Here is a 15,913-nt window from a genome sequence, read left to right on the forward strand (position 1 = left end):
CCACCTGAAAACATCACTATGGATCATGTTCCAGGCTAAGTGTACGAGTATTGATCATAGTGGCACAGAAAAGCAGACGTAACTCTTAGAAGATAATCACCAAAACTTTTGCCCGATGCCTTTTTCATGAACACACTGCTACCTATTGATATACCACCGCGCTTGACACTGCCGGCCATGGTTTTCGTTTGCAACATTTAGCAACACAGTGCACATTCTCAAACGTCAAACTGTTTTAACACTAGCGCCTCTGTTGGAAGGATCGTGGAAATCAAATGAAATTTAAGGACAAACGTCTTTGACATCCCGTTTTAACAGTGCATCAAAACTTTAAATGCACAAATCTCAAGAAGCAAGCTTCACACAACAAAGTATTTTATTATTCTGTTCTTGCTCACTTATAATAAGCTTAAAATAAGAAGATCAGGTGCGCTGGTTTAGTTACGAAGAGAATTTGTGCCCTCGAAATCGTGAGTAAGTTCCAAAGTCTGCCATTGTGGTGGCCATTTTGGGATTCTAACAAGTCTGTCTTTAAATTCATCGGTAAATGCGTGTACCAAACTCTTTCGATGAGTGTTACGTCTGTTTGTCTGTGGTTGTTAAGGAATATAAAAAAGCCGCTCTAAGAGAAAGCTGCCTGTCATCATCGAGGTCATAATATATAGGGTCTGGGACCATTTGGGCAGGAGCACCTATTTTGGGCGCTTACTGCTATAACTCAGTCAATTTCCAACCGATTGACGTGAATTTTTGAACATAGCTAGATACTGTGCCTATCTGATCGTGTCTCAAAAATCAAGTCCATCAGTTCAACATTAACTGAGTTATAGTAACAAGTGCCCAAAATAGGTGCTCCTGCCCCAATGGTCTTAGACCATACCAACTTTGTTACATGAGTGATGTGAAATACTTTATATTATAGCAACCGCCACCCTCTTCATTTCAATCGTCCAATGCTGATTACGCTGTGTTTCGCAAACCCACTGAGCAGATGGCGGTAATGAGCAAAGGTCAAACAGGAGCAAAAACGATGCGAACGCCATGAGCGAGCGATTTACGAACTACAGAATATTTAGATACCTAGTCCGGTAAAAAAGAAAACTATGGGAAGTGGGTAGAGTGAGACGTCTGTGTTACAATCATAATAAAACTGAATCAACAATTCTTCGCTACAACACTCGATTAATGGGAGCAGTCCTTCATCCTCGACCGCTTCCTACATTTCCCAAATCGTTCTGCACCTGGTTCGCCCACCTTGCACGCTGCCCTCCAGGTCTTCTTGTACCATCCGGATCTCTTGCGAACACCAGCTGCAATTATTGTTCGGCATTCTCACAACCAGTATTGGTAAACTAACACTCAAATCACACTCATGAATCGTGATACGCTTTCGTATTTCACGGCTAACGTTGTTGTCTGCAAGGATCCGAGGTAGACGGATCCTCCACCACCTCGAAAGTGTCCCCGTCTATTGTAGCAGTATTTGCAGCGTCACGTTTCAAGCGGGTGTGCAGTTCTGCCAGCGTTGTAAATGCTCTAGCAATAATATCCATGTATCTATGTCATCCGCAAAGCAGATAAATTGGCCGTTTTTCGTGAAAATCTTGCCTTGGCCGTTGAGCCCGGTTCGTCGCATAACACCCTTCCAGTGCGATGTGGAACAGCAGGCATGAGAGTCCATAACCTTGTCGTATATTCCCTGGCGAGATTCAAACGAACTAGACAGATCGCCCGAGACCGTAACGCAGTTTTTTTACATCGTCCACCGTCGCTTTGATCAATCTAATGAGCTTACCGGAGAAGCCGTTCTCTCCCATAATTTTCCACAGCTTTCTGCGGTCGATATTGTGGTACGCCGCGTTGAAGTCGATGAACAGGTGGTGCGTTGGGACCTGGTATTCGCAGCGTTTTTGGGGGTGAAGATTTTGTCCGTTGTCGAGCGGCCGTCAACGAAGCCGGCTTGATAACTTCCCAACAGTCCTAAAATGGGCCCTATCACGGTTACTCCTGTCCTGCAACGTTGCTCCAAGGTCGTACTCATATGGTCATCGGTACCATACCGTTTAGTGGGTTTCAGTGCAGAACCAAGTTGTGGTCAACGTCAACATTAACTCAACGATTGATCGACGATATGAGTAATGGTCGATTTGTAATTCTGTTCTATGTTCTTTGTAGCTTTGATACAGGTGGTAGATCTACCTAAATTAACGCTGAACTTTTCTATCATCCAAGTTTTTCCCTTCAACCTGAGCATTCAAGTATCCAACGTCGCGCTCGATCTTGCGGTTTATGCATCGTTCTCTTTGTGTACAATCTACAAGTAGAATGCAATCTTCCAAAGTGTGGGTTGCTGTGATAGTAAACAATTATTCCACTGGGATCTTAAACAGAATTTTAATTCATAATCTATAGGTATAGGTCTTTCCGATATACCTACATAACCGGATCCTACCAACAGTGCTTTGCTTATCTCGTAAGCGCAACATTCATTCTAAATTAAGAACAAACAGAAGAAACTCGTGCCACGGTCACGATTGTGCATAGGCATCGATTGACCATCCCTCTTCCTCTCGAGTTCCCATTTGTGGAATGATTGATGCGGTTTAGTTCTAGCCCGTCGATCAGCGTGCGCCCGCCGGCGTTAGCCGCTTTGAAATCACGCTTTCTTATAATTGATAGCGGCCCATTCGCCTGAGTGATTTACTTGGAAGCGCCACAATTAACACGTCATTAATTTCTACCGGTTTCCCATTTTGTTTTGACTACGGTTCTTCGCGATTCGATTACGGAGGCGATCCCGAGTCAGCTCTTATCAGTGCCGTTCTCACATTCGCGGACATGCTGCCTGTATTCCGAAGATCGATCATTCGGCGAGCTACCTTCGAACCGCGCGGACGCTGTAAGACAATTTCTGCCCGTTATCATCGCCGGCGCTTTCTTGGGTCGAACTTCGGTAAGGTGATCTAGTGTTGGGTGAATTATTAGCTGAAACAGAAATGTGCGCATCGACGGTGAGTACCATCCACCAGAATACAGTGATCGTGCATGCGTTAGCAAAAGTAATTGCCGAATTTCAGCGATGCGTTGCGTTCCGGTTCATGCTGCTTTTGCTGATTATGCAATTGGCTGGCGCCGGGCGCCATGTCAACGGACAATCGTATCATCAGCCCGTCGCCAGTGCAATTACCACCGGAGAGGTCAACTGTAACGATCTGTTCACCGTGGACCGCGAAAGCTACTACCAGAAGCGATACGAGGGAACCCTGCAGCTGAAGAGCGACGTCACGCTGCGTGACGTTGAGATCGATCTTCGGTTCGATCGACAAGTCGATCTGCTGGTGGTGAGTAAATATGTAGTAGATTGGACCAGGCTCTACTCAAGGTAGACGATCATAAACAAGTGCATACACAAGCGTGTTAGTGTTTGATTATCAATGATGCGGAATAGTTGCAATAGCAGAGGCGTGCAAAACAAGTGTATATTGATTGCATGTGTTATTTCGATTCGAGGAAATCAAGTGCATTCCTAGAGGGAACCCCACCATCTGATGGGTGAAGATGAATGAATTTGAATAAATTAATCGAAACTCGTGTTGCTTTATACTTGCAGAATTATTTTGGTGTCGCTGGTAGTGTTAATAATCGTGATTTTCGAATAACAAAGTCAGGATACAAGCTATTTGCTCTCACGGCATTGAATATCAAACTTGAAGTCAGCTATTCTACATCCTCGCCGCCCCGGTTGGAGGAAGTTAGACTTAATGGGATTGTTGTATGTCCTGTGAAGTTCGTTAGCAGGTGTGTATTGTGAAGGGCAAAATCTTCGCCATTACTGTATTAACAAAAATGCTCCACCAGAACCAGCGCAACAACGGAGCCGACAACCCCGGTGTATCGCTACCCACCGAACAGTTGGAGTCTCAACCCGAATCCAGTACCACTGCTGCGTCCATCGGCGATCGGTAATGTACCATCGTTCCAACCGATCCAACAACCCGTAGCAGCAGCAGTGCCGAGAAATTTCACCGATGAACGAGAAAATCGTTTCAACTCAACATGTGCAGCTATGGGTCCAAACATTATCATCACTTCCGGTCGATGGGATGGAGAGCTTACGCTGCATACCGATGTGGCCGTTGATCGTGTGCAGATTGAGATTGTGTTCGATCGACCGGTTTACGTTCTTGGGGTAAGTATAATCTAAGGGAAAGTAGATTAGCTCTCAACAGGTGCCAACCATATGCTGCTATAGAGTGTAGTAGCTAAACATTCACGAATTTTCATTACTATTCAATTCAAACAAACGTCATGCCAAGAGCAAAAAACCTTGGATTTATTTATGTATTCCTCCAGGAACTCCTTTAGAAATTCCTCCAGGGACTTCTCTAAGATTTTTTCCTTTGTAAATTCCACCATAGGCGTCTCGCAGTGAAACTCACAGTCCAAATTTGAACATTTTTGGTGCACTTAACAAAAAGTTACACATCGCTGAATACTTTTTTACATTTTATTAAATTTTCAAGCTTTTACAAATTTGTCAGTAGCACCGCGTACAACAAATCAATAAATCGACAAAGAGCCTATACTTTACCAAACAACTTTGTCGGAGACACCATTGTTCTCTAGCTAATCAAGATCCTAAGATATAAAATGTGTTTACTCTTTAGCGCCGCCTAGCGGAGGAATTTCGAATCTAATCACCCTAAATAGTTAGGTACAAATTTGGCTCTACCACATTTGGCATAATGTCATTTGGCATAACGTCGTTTGGCATAATGCCATTTGGCATAAAGGCCATTTAGCGTAATGGCCATTTGGCATAATGCCGTTTGGTATACCGTCAAACGGGGTGACTTGCAACACTTGATGTCTTCTGTCTATGCTTATCAACAAAACATAAAAATCGGACGTTTACATACCAAAACTCAGTTGAACTATAAAGTACACATACTATCTGAGTAGTAGCCACGATTTTTACTTTTATGAAAATAGTTCCAACAAAATATTCATAAATTTAACATTAGTCTCAAAAAGTAACAAAAACGTGAGCCTCAAATCGTTGTCTGCAAAACAATGAAAACAAAATTTTCCAAAAATAATATTCTATATGCGGATTCTATACATAATGAGCTATATGAATTTCCATTTTACTTTATAAAAATATTATAATATCATTGTTATACAGTGACCCCACAATTTATGAATCGGCAAAAATGACCACAGTTTATGGATCACTCCATTTGATCAACACGGTGATTCATAAATAGTGTACAAAATTTAACGTGATTCATCGGTGTGGGGTCACTGTATTCATATGTTTTGAAATATTGTACCGAGACGGGGTGACTTGCAACACTTATTTTCTAAACAATTCAAAGTCCAGAAAAACGAAATATTGTTGTTTGACTAATAATTCACCAGCAAAAGTCTGAAGGATCATCATATGAACTGAAAAATACATTAAAACTCATGTAAAATTTACAATTAGTAACTTGGTGTTTTTGAGCCCAATATTTCCATATAAAAAATTACAATTCAATTTCCTATGTAAAAACAAATGCAAAAATAAGTTTGTCAGCCCAAACGATATCACAATAGTAGCAAGAATGCTTATCAAATATGCTTGAAACTAAAAATTAATATCTGCGTGTTTGAAAAGGGATTTACATTGGGTGTTGCAAGTCACCCCGCACGACGTCTTGTATTAAAAACGACCTTATTTGGCTTTTTCTACATGAAAAAATAAATCAATTTATAACTTGTTTACTCTATTTTATAGAGGGGCCGGCTATTAAAACTATTACAAATAGTTTGAATTTTAAAATTGAGTTTAATCAACATTTTTTGTTAATTGAAGCTGAAAAGTGTTGCAAGTCACCCCGTTTGACGGTAATACAAAGAACAGCCTTCTTGGTAAGAATGTGCATAATCCTTGTTATGCCAAATAGCCGTTATGCCAAATGTCATTTATGTCAAATGGCATTATGCCAAACGGCATTATGCCAAATGACATTATGCCAAATGGGGTAGAGCCATAAATTTGGGCTTGATTGGTTACGTCTAGATGAAGTTAGAGCGCTCCAGTAAAATGGATCTTATTTGACTACCGTTCATCAAATTGTCATATCTAAGGATAAAGAATTAAGTGAAATTTTTAACATTCACTAGCGCCGCCTAGCAGTACAATTTTGAAACCTAACATACCAATGTCAGTAAGTCCTTGACCTACCACACTATGTTGCCGAAAACATCATATTTATAAGTTATGAGGAACCAAAGTGTATAAAATATAAAACTTACACGTTCACTAGTACCACCTAGCGGCCGGATTTCGAATCAAATGGCACATCATCTGTAAGTACTTGAATAAGCAAACAACTCTGCCGAAGACAAACCTTCCAAATCACAAGAATCTGAAGATTTTCATACTCGTAAAATGACAAAGCGGTGCTCACCGGTAAACAATACAGAACAGCAATTGTACCCGACTCAGGGGCTCAAACATTGATTGCTATGTACCCATTTAAACAAAACACTCGCGCACATCTGGTTTATGCTGCACCGTGGATTCCCAAAGAAATTTAAACAGAGATCCTTTTTAGAATTTCTTCAGGTATTCCTTCGGGGATACCGCTAGAGATGGCTCCAATAATTTCATCTGGAATAATAAAAGACAATTCACACCGTCTTCAGCCAGAGGCTGCACAGACTGAACACATTACAACGGACAACACAGAACACCCAGTGGCCCAGTGATGAATTTTTCGTTTGACGAAAAGTTTTCACCGACTTCCACCGGAGCGGGAATGGAACCCACACTCCGAGGCTTACGATATGCCTAGACGACTGCCGCCGCTAACCGCACGACCACGAAGTATTTTTGCAGGAACTTTTTCCAGGAATTCTCACAGACAGTTTTACCAGAAATTATTCAAAAATTAATTCAGGAATTCCTTCAATATTTTGTACAAAAAAGAGCTTTCCTTAGGAATTTCGTTCAGGTATTTCTCCAACAACTCCTCTAGGGTTTCAGAGGGTAGAGTTCCTTCTGTGATTCTTTCAGAAACAACTCCATGGATAATAATAATGTATATTATATATTCCTTCTGGATATCTTTCAGGAACTCTTCCAGAAATTGTTTCAGCATTTCCTCCAGGAATTGTTTAGGGATTCCCTTAGGAGTTCCTCTTGGGCTTGCTTCCGGGATTTATCCTGGGGATTCTTTAGGAATTCTTCCATGAACTGCTACAGGGACTCCTCCTCTTCTTAGAATTCCTTGCTGATTTACTTTCTGCAATTTCTCCAAAACTTCCTCCTAGATTTTTTCATAAACTCCTTCTGGGATTTCTTCAGGAATTCTTCCTGGCATTCATCCAGGGATTCCTCCAGGAATTCCTCCCGGAATTTCGCCAAAGATGCCTCCAGGAATAACTTCAGGGATTCCTCCAAAAATTTCTCTAATAATTTTTCCAGAATTTTCTGAAGGGACTTTTTCGGAAATTTCATCGGGGATTCCTCCCAGAACTTGTCTAGGATTTCATCAAGGAATTCATTCAGGGATGATTCAGGAACACTTGAAGGGAATCCTCTAGGAATTAATCCAGGAATTTGTCCAGGGATTCCTCCGAAAATTCCTCCAGATATTGCTTTAGAAATTCCTCCAAGGATTCTTCTATGTAAGAATTTCACTAGGGATTCCTCCAAGAATACCCCTAGGGACTATTTTAGAAGTTCATCCAAGGATTCCTCCAGGAATTCCGCCTGGAATTTTTCTAGAAACTCCTCCAGAGATTCCACCAGGAATTGCTTCAGGGATTCCTCCAGGAATTCTTCCAGGGATTTCTTTATGGATTCCTCAGGAATTCCTTTAGAGATTCCTCCAGGAATTCCGCTAGAGATCCTTCCAGGAATATCTACAGGCATGTCTTCAGGAATTGTTCCAGGCATTACTCCAGCAATTTATCCAGGCATTCCTTCAGAAATTTTTCCTGGAATTTCTCTTAGAAAATCTTCTTGGGATTCCTCCGGGGATTCCCTCGAGAAATTTCTTCAGGAATTCCTCCAGGGATTTCCGGGCAATTCCTCCTGGCAGGCTGGGCCACACGGAGCACGCAAAGAGATTTTCACCTGGGTGAAAACACTCTAGTGAATCTCACTTTGAACGGCCCGTGCGGCGCTGCGGTGCGGTTTTTCGACGGTTCGAAATGACATTTCCAATATTTCAACATCCTTCTATCTGATAAGATGAAAAGATTTCTAATTTATGATGTGCTTGATGGTGTTAATCCAAAGAGCAGAATTTTCATGCGCTCAGTGCGGACAAGCCTGCCTCCTGGAATAGCTTCAGACATTCTTCAAGGATTTCATCCAATTATCTCTCCAGGAATTTCCCCTAGAATTGCTCCTGAAATACCTGCAGAAATTCTTACAACAATTTCTCCAGGAAATCCTCCAGAAATTGCTCTAAGAATTCCTCCAGAAACTTATAAAGCGATTTTCTCAGAAATTTCTCCGGGGATTCTTCCCAGAATTCCTCTAGGGTTTCCTCTAGGATTGCCTCCAGGAATTCATTCAGGGATGCCTTCAGAAATTCATCCAGGAATTTATTCAGGGATTCCTCCAGATATTCCTTCAGAAATTACTCCATGGATTCTTCCAAGAATTCCACTAGGGGTTCCTTTAGGAGTTCCTCTAGGGATTCCTCCAGAAATTCCGCTAGGAATTTGTACAGAAACTCCTCTAGGATTTTCTCCAGAGATTCCACCAGGAATTGCTACAGGGATTCCTCCAGTAATTTCTCCAGGAAATCCTTAAGGATTTTTTTCAGAAATTTCTCCTAATCCAGTGATTGCTCCAGGATTTTTTCCCCAGGGATTGCTCCAGAAATTCTTTCAGGAATTTCTCTAAGGATTCCTACAGGTATTCCTCCAGGAGTTCCTCTAGGTACATACAGTCAGGTTTTTTTTACGCGGTTTTTTTTTACGCGGTTTTCATTTACGAGGTTTTTTTTACGCGGATTTTTGAATTAACGCGGTTTTTTTTACGCGGATTTTTGAATTAACGCGGTTTTTTTTTACGCGGATTTTTGAATTAACGCGGTTTATTTTTACGCGGATTTTTGAATTAACGCGGTTTTCATTTACGTGGATTTTTAATTTTAGGCCGGAAGTTTTCCAAGCATTATTATAGAGTTTTTCTACACATTTCTGTAGTTTTGGTGCTTAACAGCATTAAAAAGGTAGAACATGATGCAGAGTAATTTTCTGGATATCCAAGGACATCCAAACTGTTCTTGAGTTTAGATCCTAAAGTCTACGTCTTTAACGGTAACTTCTTGCATTATACAAAGCAACGGTTTGTAATCTATTATGTCCAGTAAATCTTTTGAAAGTTCAATAGACAGTTTCAGATCAGTCGGGATATCCTAGGTCATCCAAACTGTTTTGGAGTTTATATCCCATATTCTACGGGTGCAGCGGTAACTTCCTGCATTATACAAAGCAACGATTTGTAATCTATTAAACCCAGTAAGTCTTTTGAAAGTTCAATAGACAGTTTCAGATCAGTCGGGATATACTAGGTCATCCAAACTATTCTGGAGCTTAGATCCTAAAGTCTACGGGTGTAGCGGTAGCTTCTTGCGTTATACAAATCAACGATTTGTAATCTATTATGCCCAGTAAATCTTTTGAAAGTTCAATAGTTTTAGATCAGTCAGGATAACCTAGGTCATCCAAACTGTTCTGAAGTTTAGATCCTAAAGTACCGGTAACTTCATTCACAATACAAAGCTACGACTTGTAATCTTTCATGACTTACTGAACATCTCAATGTTTAATAGACAGCATCAGATCTGTTGAGATGTCTAAGAACACCCAAACCGTTCTTGAGATTACATGAACTTTTTTCATTGAAATAATCTCGCTTTTCGTGTTCAGCATTAGCGTGGTGCTGACGGTGTTGGGCAACCGCGCGAGTTACGGAAGGTTAAGTGAACATGATTTACTGCCTGTACTTCGGCACTTATGCGACAACTGTGAGATGGAGTCTTAACAACGAACCGGTTTAAACCAGTGTTGCAAAACTTCATCTCATTCATTTGAACACTAACCAACAAATCTTTTTAGTCATTTTTCCTTCTATTCATGTTCAAAACGATTTCATTCAATCAGAGCACCTATCAAATGAGAAGCGAATCCTTGTCAATTGAATACATTGTCACTCGAATGAGTAGCTGGGCACGAAACACGAGAAAACCCAGCAAAATTCCGCCAGACTGAAAAAATATCGAATGTCGGGTCAAAGTCGGGTTAATTTTAATTGAATGTTGGGCCACTGTTGGACCAACATCGAACAAGTATTGGGTCCATGTTGGGTTTTGTGGCCAAAATAAAAATAGGTGAATGATAGGTTGATGTCGGGTTTGACGTCATCAATGATAAGCTTTAAACCTTTTAGCAATAGCTTGGCAGTTTGTGTAACTTGTAGAAATTGTGAGTTTCAGGCAAAAATCTTAAAATATTGTTTTAAAATAATTCGTTTAGTTCATTTTTTAATATAAAATCGAGAAGAAAATTATTGAGTTAAAAGTTATAAAACATGGTTTTCATTTACGCGGATTTTTGAATTAACGCGGTTTATTTTTACGCGGATTTTTGAATTAACGCGGTTTTTTTTTACGCGGATTTTTGAATTAACGCGGTTTATTTTTACGCGGATTTTTGAATTAACGCGGTTTATTTTTACGCGGTTTTTTTTACGCGGTATGTATCCCCCGCGTAAAAAAAAAACCTGACTGTATACTTTCAGAAATTTCTTCATGGATTCCTCCATGATTTCCTCCGGGAATTCCTCCTGGCCTCCATCCATGAATTCCTCCAGGAATCCCTGGATAAATTCCTTCAGCATTTCCTCCAGGGATGCATCCAGAAATTCTTTCAGAGATTTCTCCAGGAATCTCTCCAGGGATCTCTCCGGGAATTCTTTCAGGGATTGCTCCAGGTATTCCTCCAGTTATTCCTTCAGAAATTGATCCAACAGGATACTCGATGGAGAACTCACCAAGGAAATTTAGAGTTTGGATGACGTCCAATGGACGTCTTATAACTTATTAAGAGATTCTGTAAGGATTATTTTCAGGAAAGATTATGTTCGGTAGCAATCGTTTCGTTACTAACGTATATTCATTTCATTTGAAATTGCGCCTATATTTACTAGATGGCAATTATACTGACATTTTTATGGAAGTTTCATTACGAATTATTGAAGCACTATTACCTATAATTTTAATAACAATTTCTATTATAACTTTATAATTTTAACTACTATTATAATTTTAATAACAATTTCTCACAACTTGATACATTCTTATTTTAAAATTCCATCAATTTTTTGATAGAACCTTTTCGGCGAAGTCCATACCCTGGACGGCGTGCGCTTCGTGATCGAAAACGGCACCCTGGCATTGGCAGCCGATGCTGAGGTAAAGCTCAACTTTTTCGTCAAGTTTAACGAGAACGGACGCATCCCGGACGTCCAGGAGGTGAACTTCAACGATCGCGATCTGTGTCGGCAACGAGTGCGACGCGTTTCCGCCGCTACCAGTGAAGCATCCGTGGGGATTTTCGACACAAGGAGTACAACTACCGAGAGGGCGGCATTTGAGTGGGTAACTGTGAGTTGAAAACATTCGAGGTATGGTTTCTTCATAGCCTGATACTGAATTTGAACTTACAGACCCCAAAATCCCAGTCGGAAGAAGAGTATGATGAAAGTGATTGTGCCACTGCATATCCGTCTAGTGAGTCCATTGTACAAGCTAGGATCATTGGAGGAACGAATGCAAAATCCGGAGAGATTCCTTGGCACGTTGCCATCTACTATGATGATGTAAGTATATTTAAGCAAGGTCTTGCGATTCTTTGCCACGTTAATTTAAAAACATCGATTTCAGCAATACCAATGTGGAGGCAGTATCATCTCAAAAAGAAGCATTCTAACAGCAGCTCATTGTCTCACCAAAGAGAACAGCAACGAAACGTTGGAAATGGATCTCTTCAAAATCTACATCGGTATCGTGGATATCGGTTTGATAGATGATTACTTCTTTCACACTGCTGAAAGTGCCACGATCCATCGAGACTACAATTCGGCCACGCAAACGACAGACATTGGTATCCTTAAACTGAAGAGAGATATCATTTTCAACAACTTTATCAAACCGGTCTGCCTGTATCGGAACACAACGGACATCAGTTCGTTCTATAATCGGTACGGGAAGGTAGCCGGTTGGGGAATCAACAGGAATGGAGTGGTTACAAACATGCTGAACTACCTGGACATGCCAGTGGTTTCGCAGAAGAAGTGCTCACAGACCAATATCCAGTACAATACGGTTCTTGCGTTTGGTGAATCGTTCTGCGCGGGACATGCTGATGGTTTGTAATGTTTATGATTTTGTGCGCTTTTTACGTTGTAGGATTTTTTTTATGCTATCGGAAAAATTGACCTAATATTACAAGTTGAAAGGTCATTCAAAAAATCTTCTCTACCCTTTGTAGGTAATTCTGTGTGCAACGGAGACAGCGGAGGAGGACTGGTATTCGTCGACGATTATCGATACTATCTGCGCGGAATTGTGTCCATCAGTGCCCAAAAACGAAACCAACTCATGTGCGACCCGAATCGCTACTCAGTGTTCACCGATGTGTCCAAATTTCTCAAATGGATTCGTCAAAACATGGACTAGCACAATAAACATTTACAAAAGGAATGTTACTTGTATTTCTTTCTAGAGAAAGCCTATTGTTTAGACCTCAAATTGTAACAAATTGATGCTATATTTCTCCGAATTTAAATACTTATGTTAACTCTCGAAATAAACGGAAACGACAAAACAAAAATACTTAAGCCAATGGAAAGCGAAATTCTTTCAAAATGCTTTAAGCAGACTGGGTTCTAACTCCCCCAGTAAAACCTCATAAATCGCTAAACTTACAGTTCCAATGCCACGCTCACTGTGACCCCACTCGGTCACGGGGAATCAATCGAAGCTCGGACCCATGCTTGAGGAACACGTTGCCAGCCGTTTGCTGAGGATTAATCCCAATGCCGTCGTCGGTGATGATGGCACTGGTTGCCGGTGGCACTTTGAACTCTTCGGCAGCGAACTTTAGGACGGCCGTGAAGGGGGTCGCTTCCGGGACGCTGAGCCTAGAAGAACGGAAATTCCATTTTAGGGCTGACTACATATATGGTTCAGTATCAATACTTACACTTTGAATGGAAGCTTCGGATCCGATGTTAGCGTAATTTTAAAAGTTACCTTCGAGCTGAAACGAAAGACGGAAGTGAAAGTAAGCTACAGAGGAGACTGGTGAGTGTCGAGCTACTTACGCCATGTTGAGGCTGGACTAAATTTTATTATAACAATTGGAAAACGCACTGGGGGTTCAGTTTCTTAATATTTGAAAATTGTACTACGAAAACTTAGTAATTTAATAAGTAATTTTGTAAAAATTGTTCTCGTCTGCTAGAGCTGCTGGGGATTTCGCAGCTGGAACAAACGATGAAAACAATTTTTGACAGATGTTTTGTGGACGACACGTTGCGAATCCGTTGGCTGCGTGCGTAAAATACACAGTAAAAAACATAAAAATTTGGTGAAATTTTGACATTAAGGGCAATAGTCTATTTTGCGAGCCGATTTTATGAATTGGGTTGTTTAGTGAATAAAATATTGGCTATTTTCTATAGTCTAATCGAAAGAGCTCATTTTTCTGTGTTGGCGCGAGTTTCTTCCGGATTAATGAACGACATACTGAGAGCAGCGTATTTTACGGCAGCTTCAATGCTATATTAAAATAATTCAATTTAGTAATTTTACACAGTTTTTCCTATAAATAACTTACATGATAGTTTCTTAATCACTAACGGTCTCTTCAACTCAACGCACAACTTAACACTAAATCTTATAACAATCCTAGTATGCACATTGAATTGATTCTTATTAGATAATAGCGTTGCCAGTTTCACCAAACAACAAAATTGCCGTCGCAACATCTGAGTATAGCGTGATTTTATTGGATTGCAATACCTTTGGTTTGATGGTTAAATTAACAAAACAGTTTTTATTTTCGTGGATAGAATGACAGTTCAATCGATTAAATGACAGTTCGACACGAAAACAAAAAAAAATCTCCATACAACCTTTAAATGCATTTTAAAAATAGTTTCCGGTCTCCAAAAAATATGAAATTTTGGATTTCGGCTAATTTTTGGAAGGAGAATTCGTTTATGAAATAATCCGGATACCCCTAAAGAACCCAATTAATTTTGACAGGAGGTAGCCTCTAATAACCCGTGAAAATTAATATCAACAATCAATATGCAGGTAGCGGTTTTATTGTGACGCCAGTCATTCCCCCAGTAAATTCGCCCAATCCTATTTTCAATGGCGCGGCGCTTCTAATGTTAGTTTGCTCCGCCCATCATTATCAAAGCAAACTACCCGGATAAAAACTAACCATAGGGTGTTTGGTGAAAACCATTCATGCACCATACAGTGTACCAGCTACAATAATGTATATTGTAATGAAATGGTTCACTAAAAGCTTCGCACATTGTAGCTAAGGACTGTATCGGAAATTAACTATAAACATTCAAAATGCTCTATCTCGAAGCACAATTGGTCTTTTTATTCCGGTTCTTCTATGAAATCTTCACAATATAGTTAAGTTTAGAACAGCTTGAAGAAATTTGGAAAATGTTTAGTATTATTGAAAATATGGTTCTATTAGTATACCACACAAAATAACAATCTGTACAAACCGCGTTTTTTTTGAATTTTTTTTAACGTTTCAATCATTTGTAGCGAAAAAAAATTGTACGGAGAAAAATCTGAAAAATAATGATTATTACTAGCAGTTATGTACACATAACATATCACTTAAAACCGACTCTTAAAATTCTTATTTTGGATAGAAAAACCTCCAACATTAAGAATATGGTCTATCCCAAAAAACACCTACTTTTTGATCGAACTTTGACGCTCTGTTTTAAATATCTTCAGAGGTTATAAAACTCCGTTCTCTGGTAAAACTACCTCTTCAATAGATTTAAATACATACCCAATCGAAAAAAATGCATATTTTCAACTTTGTGTACTTTTTATTTGCGTAATGTTTTTTTTGAAGACGCATAAAAAAAGAGTTCCTCGAAAAATGGCCATTTTTCATTTTTATGAATTGCCCTAAACTGCGGAGGGATTTTTTCTTGATAAAAATAATTTTCCTTTATCATGAGCATTCTGGAAAAGAATATATTTGCGCAAAAATGAAAGAAAAAATTGAATATTTTCCCACAGTTTTCGCAATTTTTAATTTTTAGGAGGTGTCCAAAATTTTAAAAACATATGTGCAATCTTTGAGATAAAAGTCCAAGTTAAATGATTATTTTTGACGTAGGACTACGTCTCTGTTTTCTATACCCGGTGTCATTTCAAAATTTATGAAACCAAGAGCGTTACGTTTGAGTGAAAGATTTTAAACGCTCACAGTACCTTTCCCACTGAACGAAATGATAAACAAATCCCGTTATCCGAGAGATGAAACTCCCGCGTTCAATTTGTAATATTCGGTGAACCTAAAAATCATTGATAAATAGTTGAAAAGTTGTTTTAAAGTTAGACATTGAAATCGCTGAAATCTATAAATATGGGTAGCGGACAAATTTTCTCGTTCAGTATACCAACGCTCTCTGATTGGTGCGCATCGTGGGGGCAACTACGATGCAGGAAGGAATGCGATCATGCGAGAGCTGATCGTCAGTTCCATTTCGACCACCGTCGAGGTGACACCTCGAGCTGGGCAGCGGCACATCGACTCAGCGACGACACTTGGCTATCGTACTGAT

General features: G+C 39.9%; 2 protein-coding genes across 2 annotated transcripts; one reads left to right on the forward strand and one right to left on the reverse strand.

Annotated features, from left to right (window-relative positions):
• Window positions 1–2,506: 2,506 nt before the first annotated feature.
• Window positions 2,507–12,773, forward strand: LOC109427052 (uncharacterized). The gene is made up of 8 exons (XM_019702604.3): window positions 2,507–3,011; window positions 3,078–3,341; window positions 3,611–3,798; window positions 3,859–4,189; window positions 11,400–11,675; window positions 11,738–11,890; window positions 11,955–12,438; window positions 12,562–12,773. Exons 1-8 carry the CDS (start codon window positions 2,997–2,999, stop codon window positions 12,747–12,749), a joined length of 1,899 nt encoding a protein of 632 aa, XP_019558149.2. The 5' UTR covers window positions 2,507–2,996; the 3' UTR covers window positions 12,750–12,773.
• Window positions 12,774–12,816: 43 nt separating this feature from the next.
• Window positions 12,817–13,612, reverse strand: LOC109427053 (ubiquitin-fold modifier 1). Its single transcript, XM_019702606.3, has 3 exons — window positions 13,397–13,612; window positions 13,276–13,332; window positions 12,817–13,213 (listed from the first exon to the last, which is right to left on the reverse strand). Exons 1-3 carry the CDS (start codon window positions 13,399–13,401, stop codon window positions 13,015–13,017), a joined length of 261 nt encoding a protein of 86 aa, XP_019558151.1. The 5' UTR covers window positions 13,402–13,612; the 3' UTR covers window positions 12,817–13,014.
• Window positions 13,613–15,913: the final 2,301 nt, after the last annotated feature.

Source organism: Aedes albopictus, chromosome 3, assembly GCF_035046485.1.
Source record: "Aedes albopictus strain Foshan chromosome 3, AalbF5, whole genome shotgun sequence".
NCBI classification, from domain to species: domain Eukaryota; kingdom Metazoa; phylum Arthropoda; class Insecta; order Diptera; family Culicidae; genus Aedes; species Aedes albopictus.

Coding starts and splice junctions, on each gene's coding strand:
- LOC109427053 (XM_019702606.3), bottom strand. Junction 13,214..13,275: donor CCGAAGCTTCCATTCAAAGT/GTAAGTATTGAT, acceptor CCGTTCTTCTAG/GCTCAGCGTCCCGGAAGCGA.
- LOC109427052 (XM_019702604.3), top strand. Junction 4,190..11,399: donor GACCGGTTTACGTTCTTGGG/GTAAGTATAATC, acceptor ATTTTTTGATAG/AACCTTTTCGGCGAAGTCCA. Junction 12,439..12,561: donor CTGCGCGGGACATGCTGATG/GTTTGTAATGTT, acceptor TACCCTTTGTAG/GTAATTCTGTGTGCAACGGA.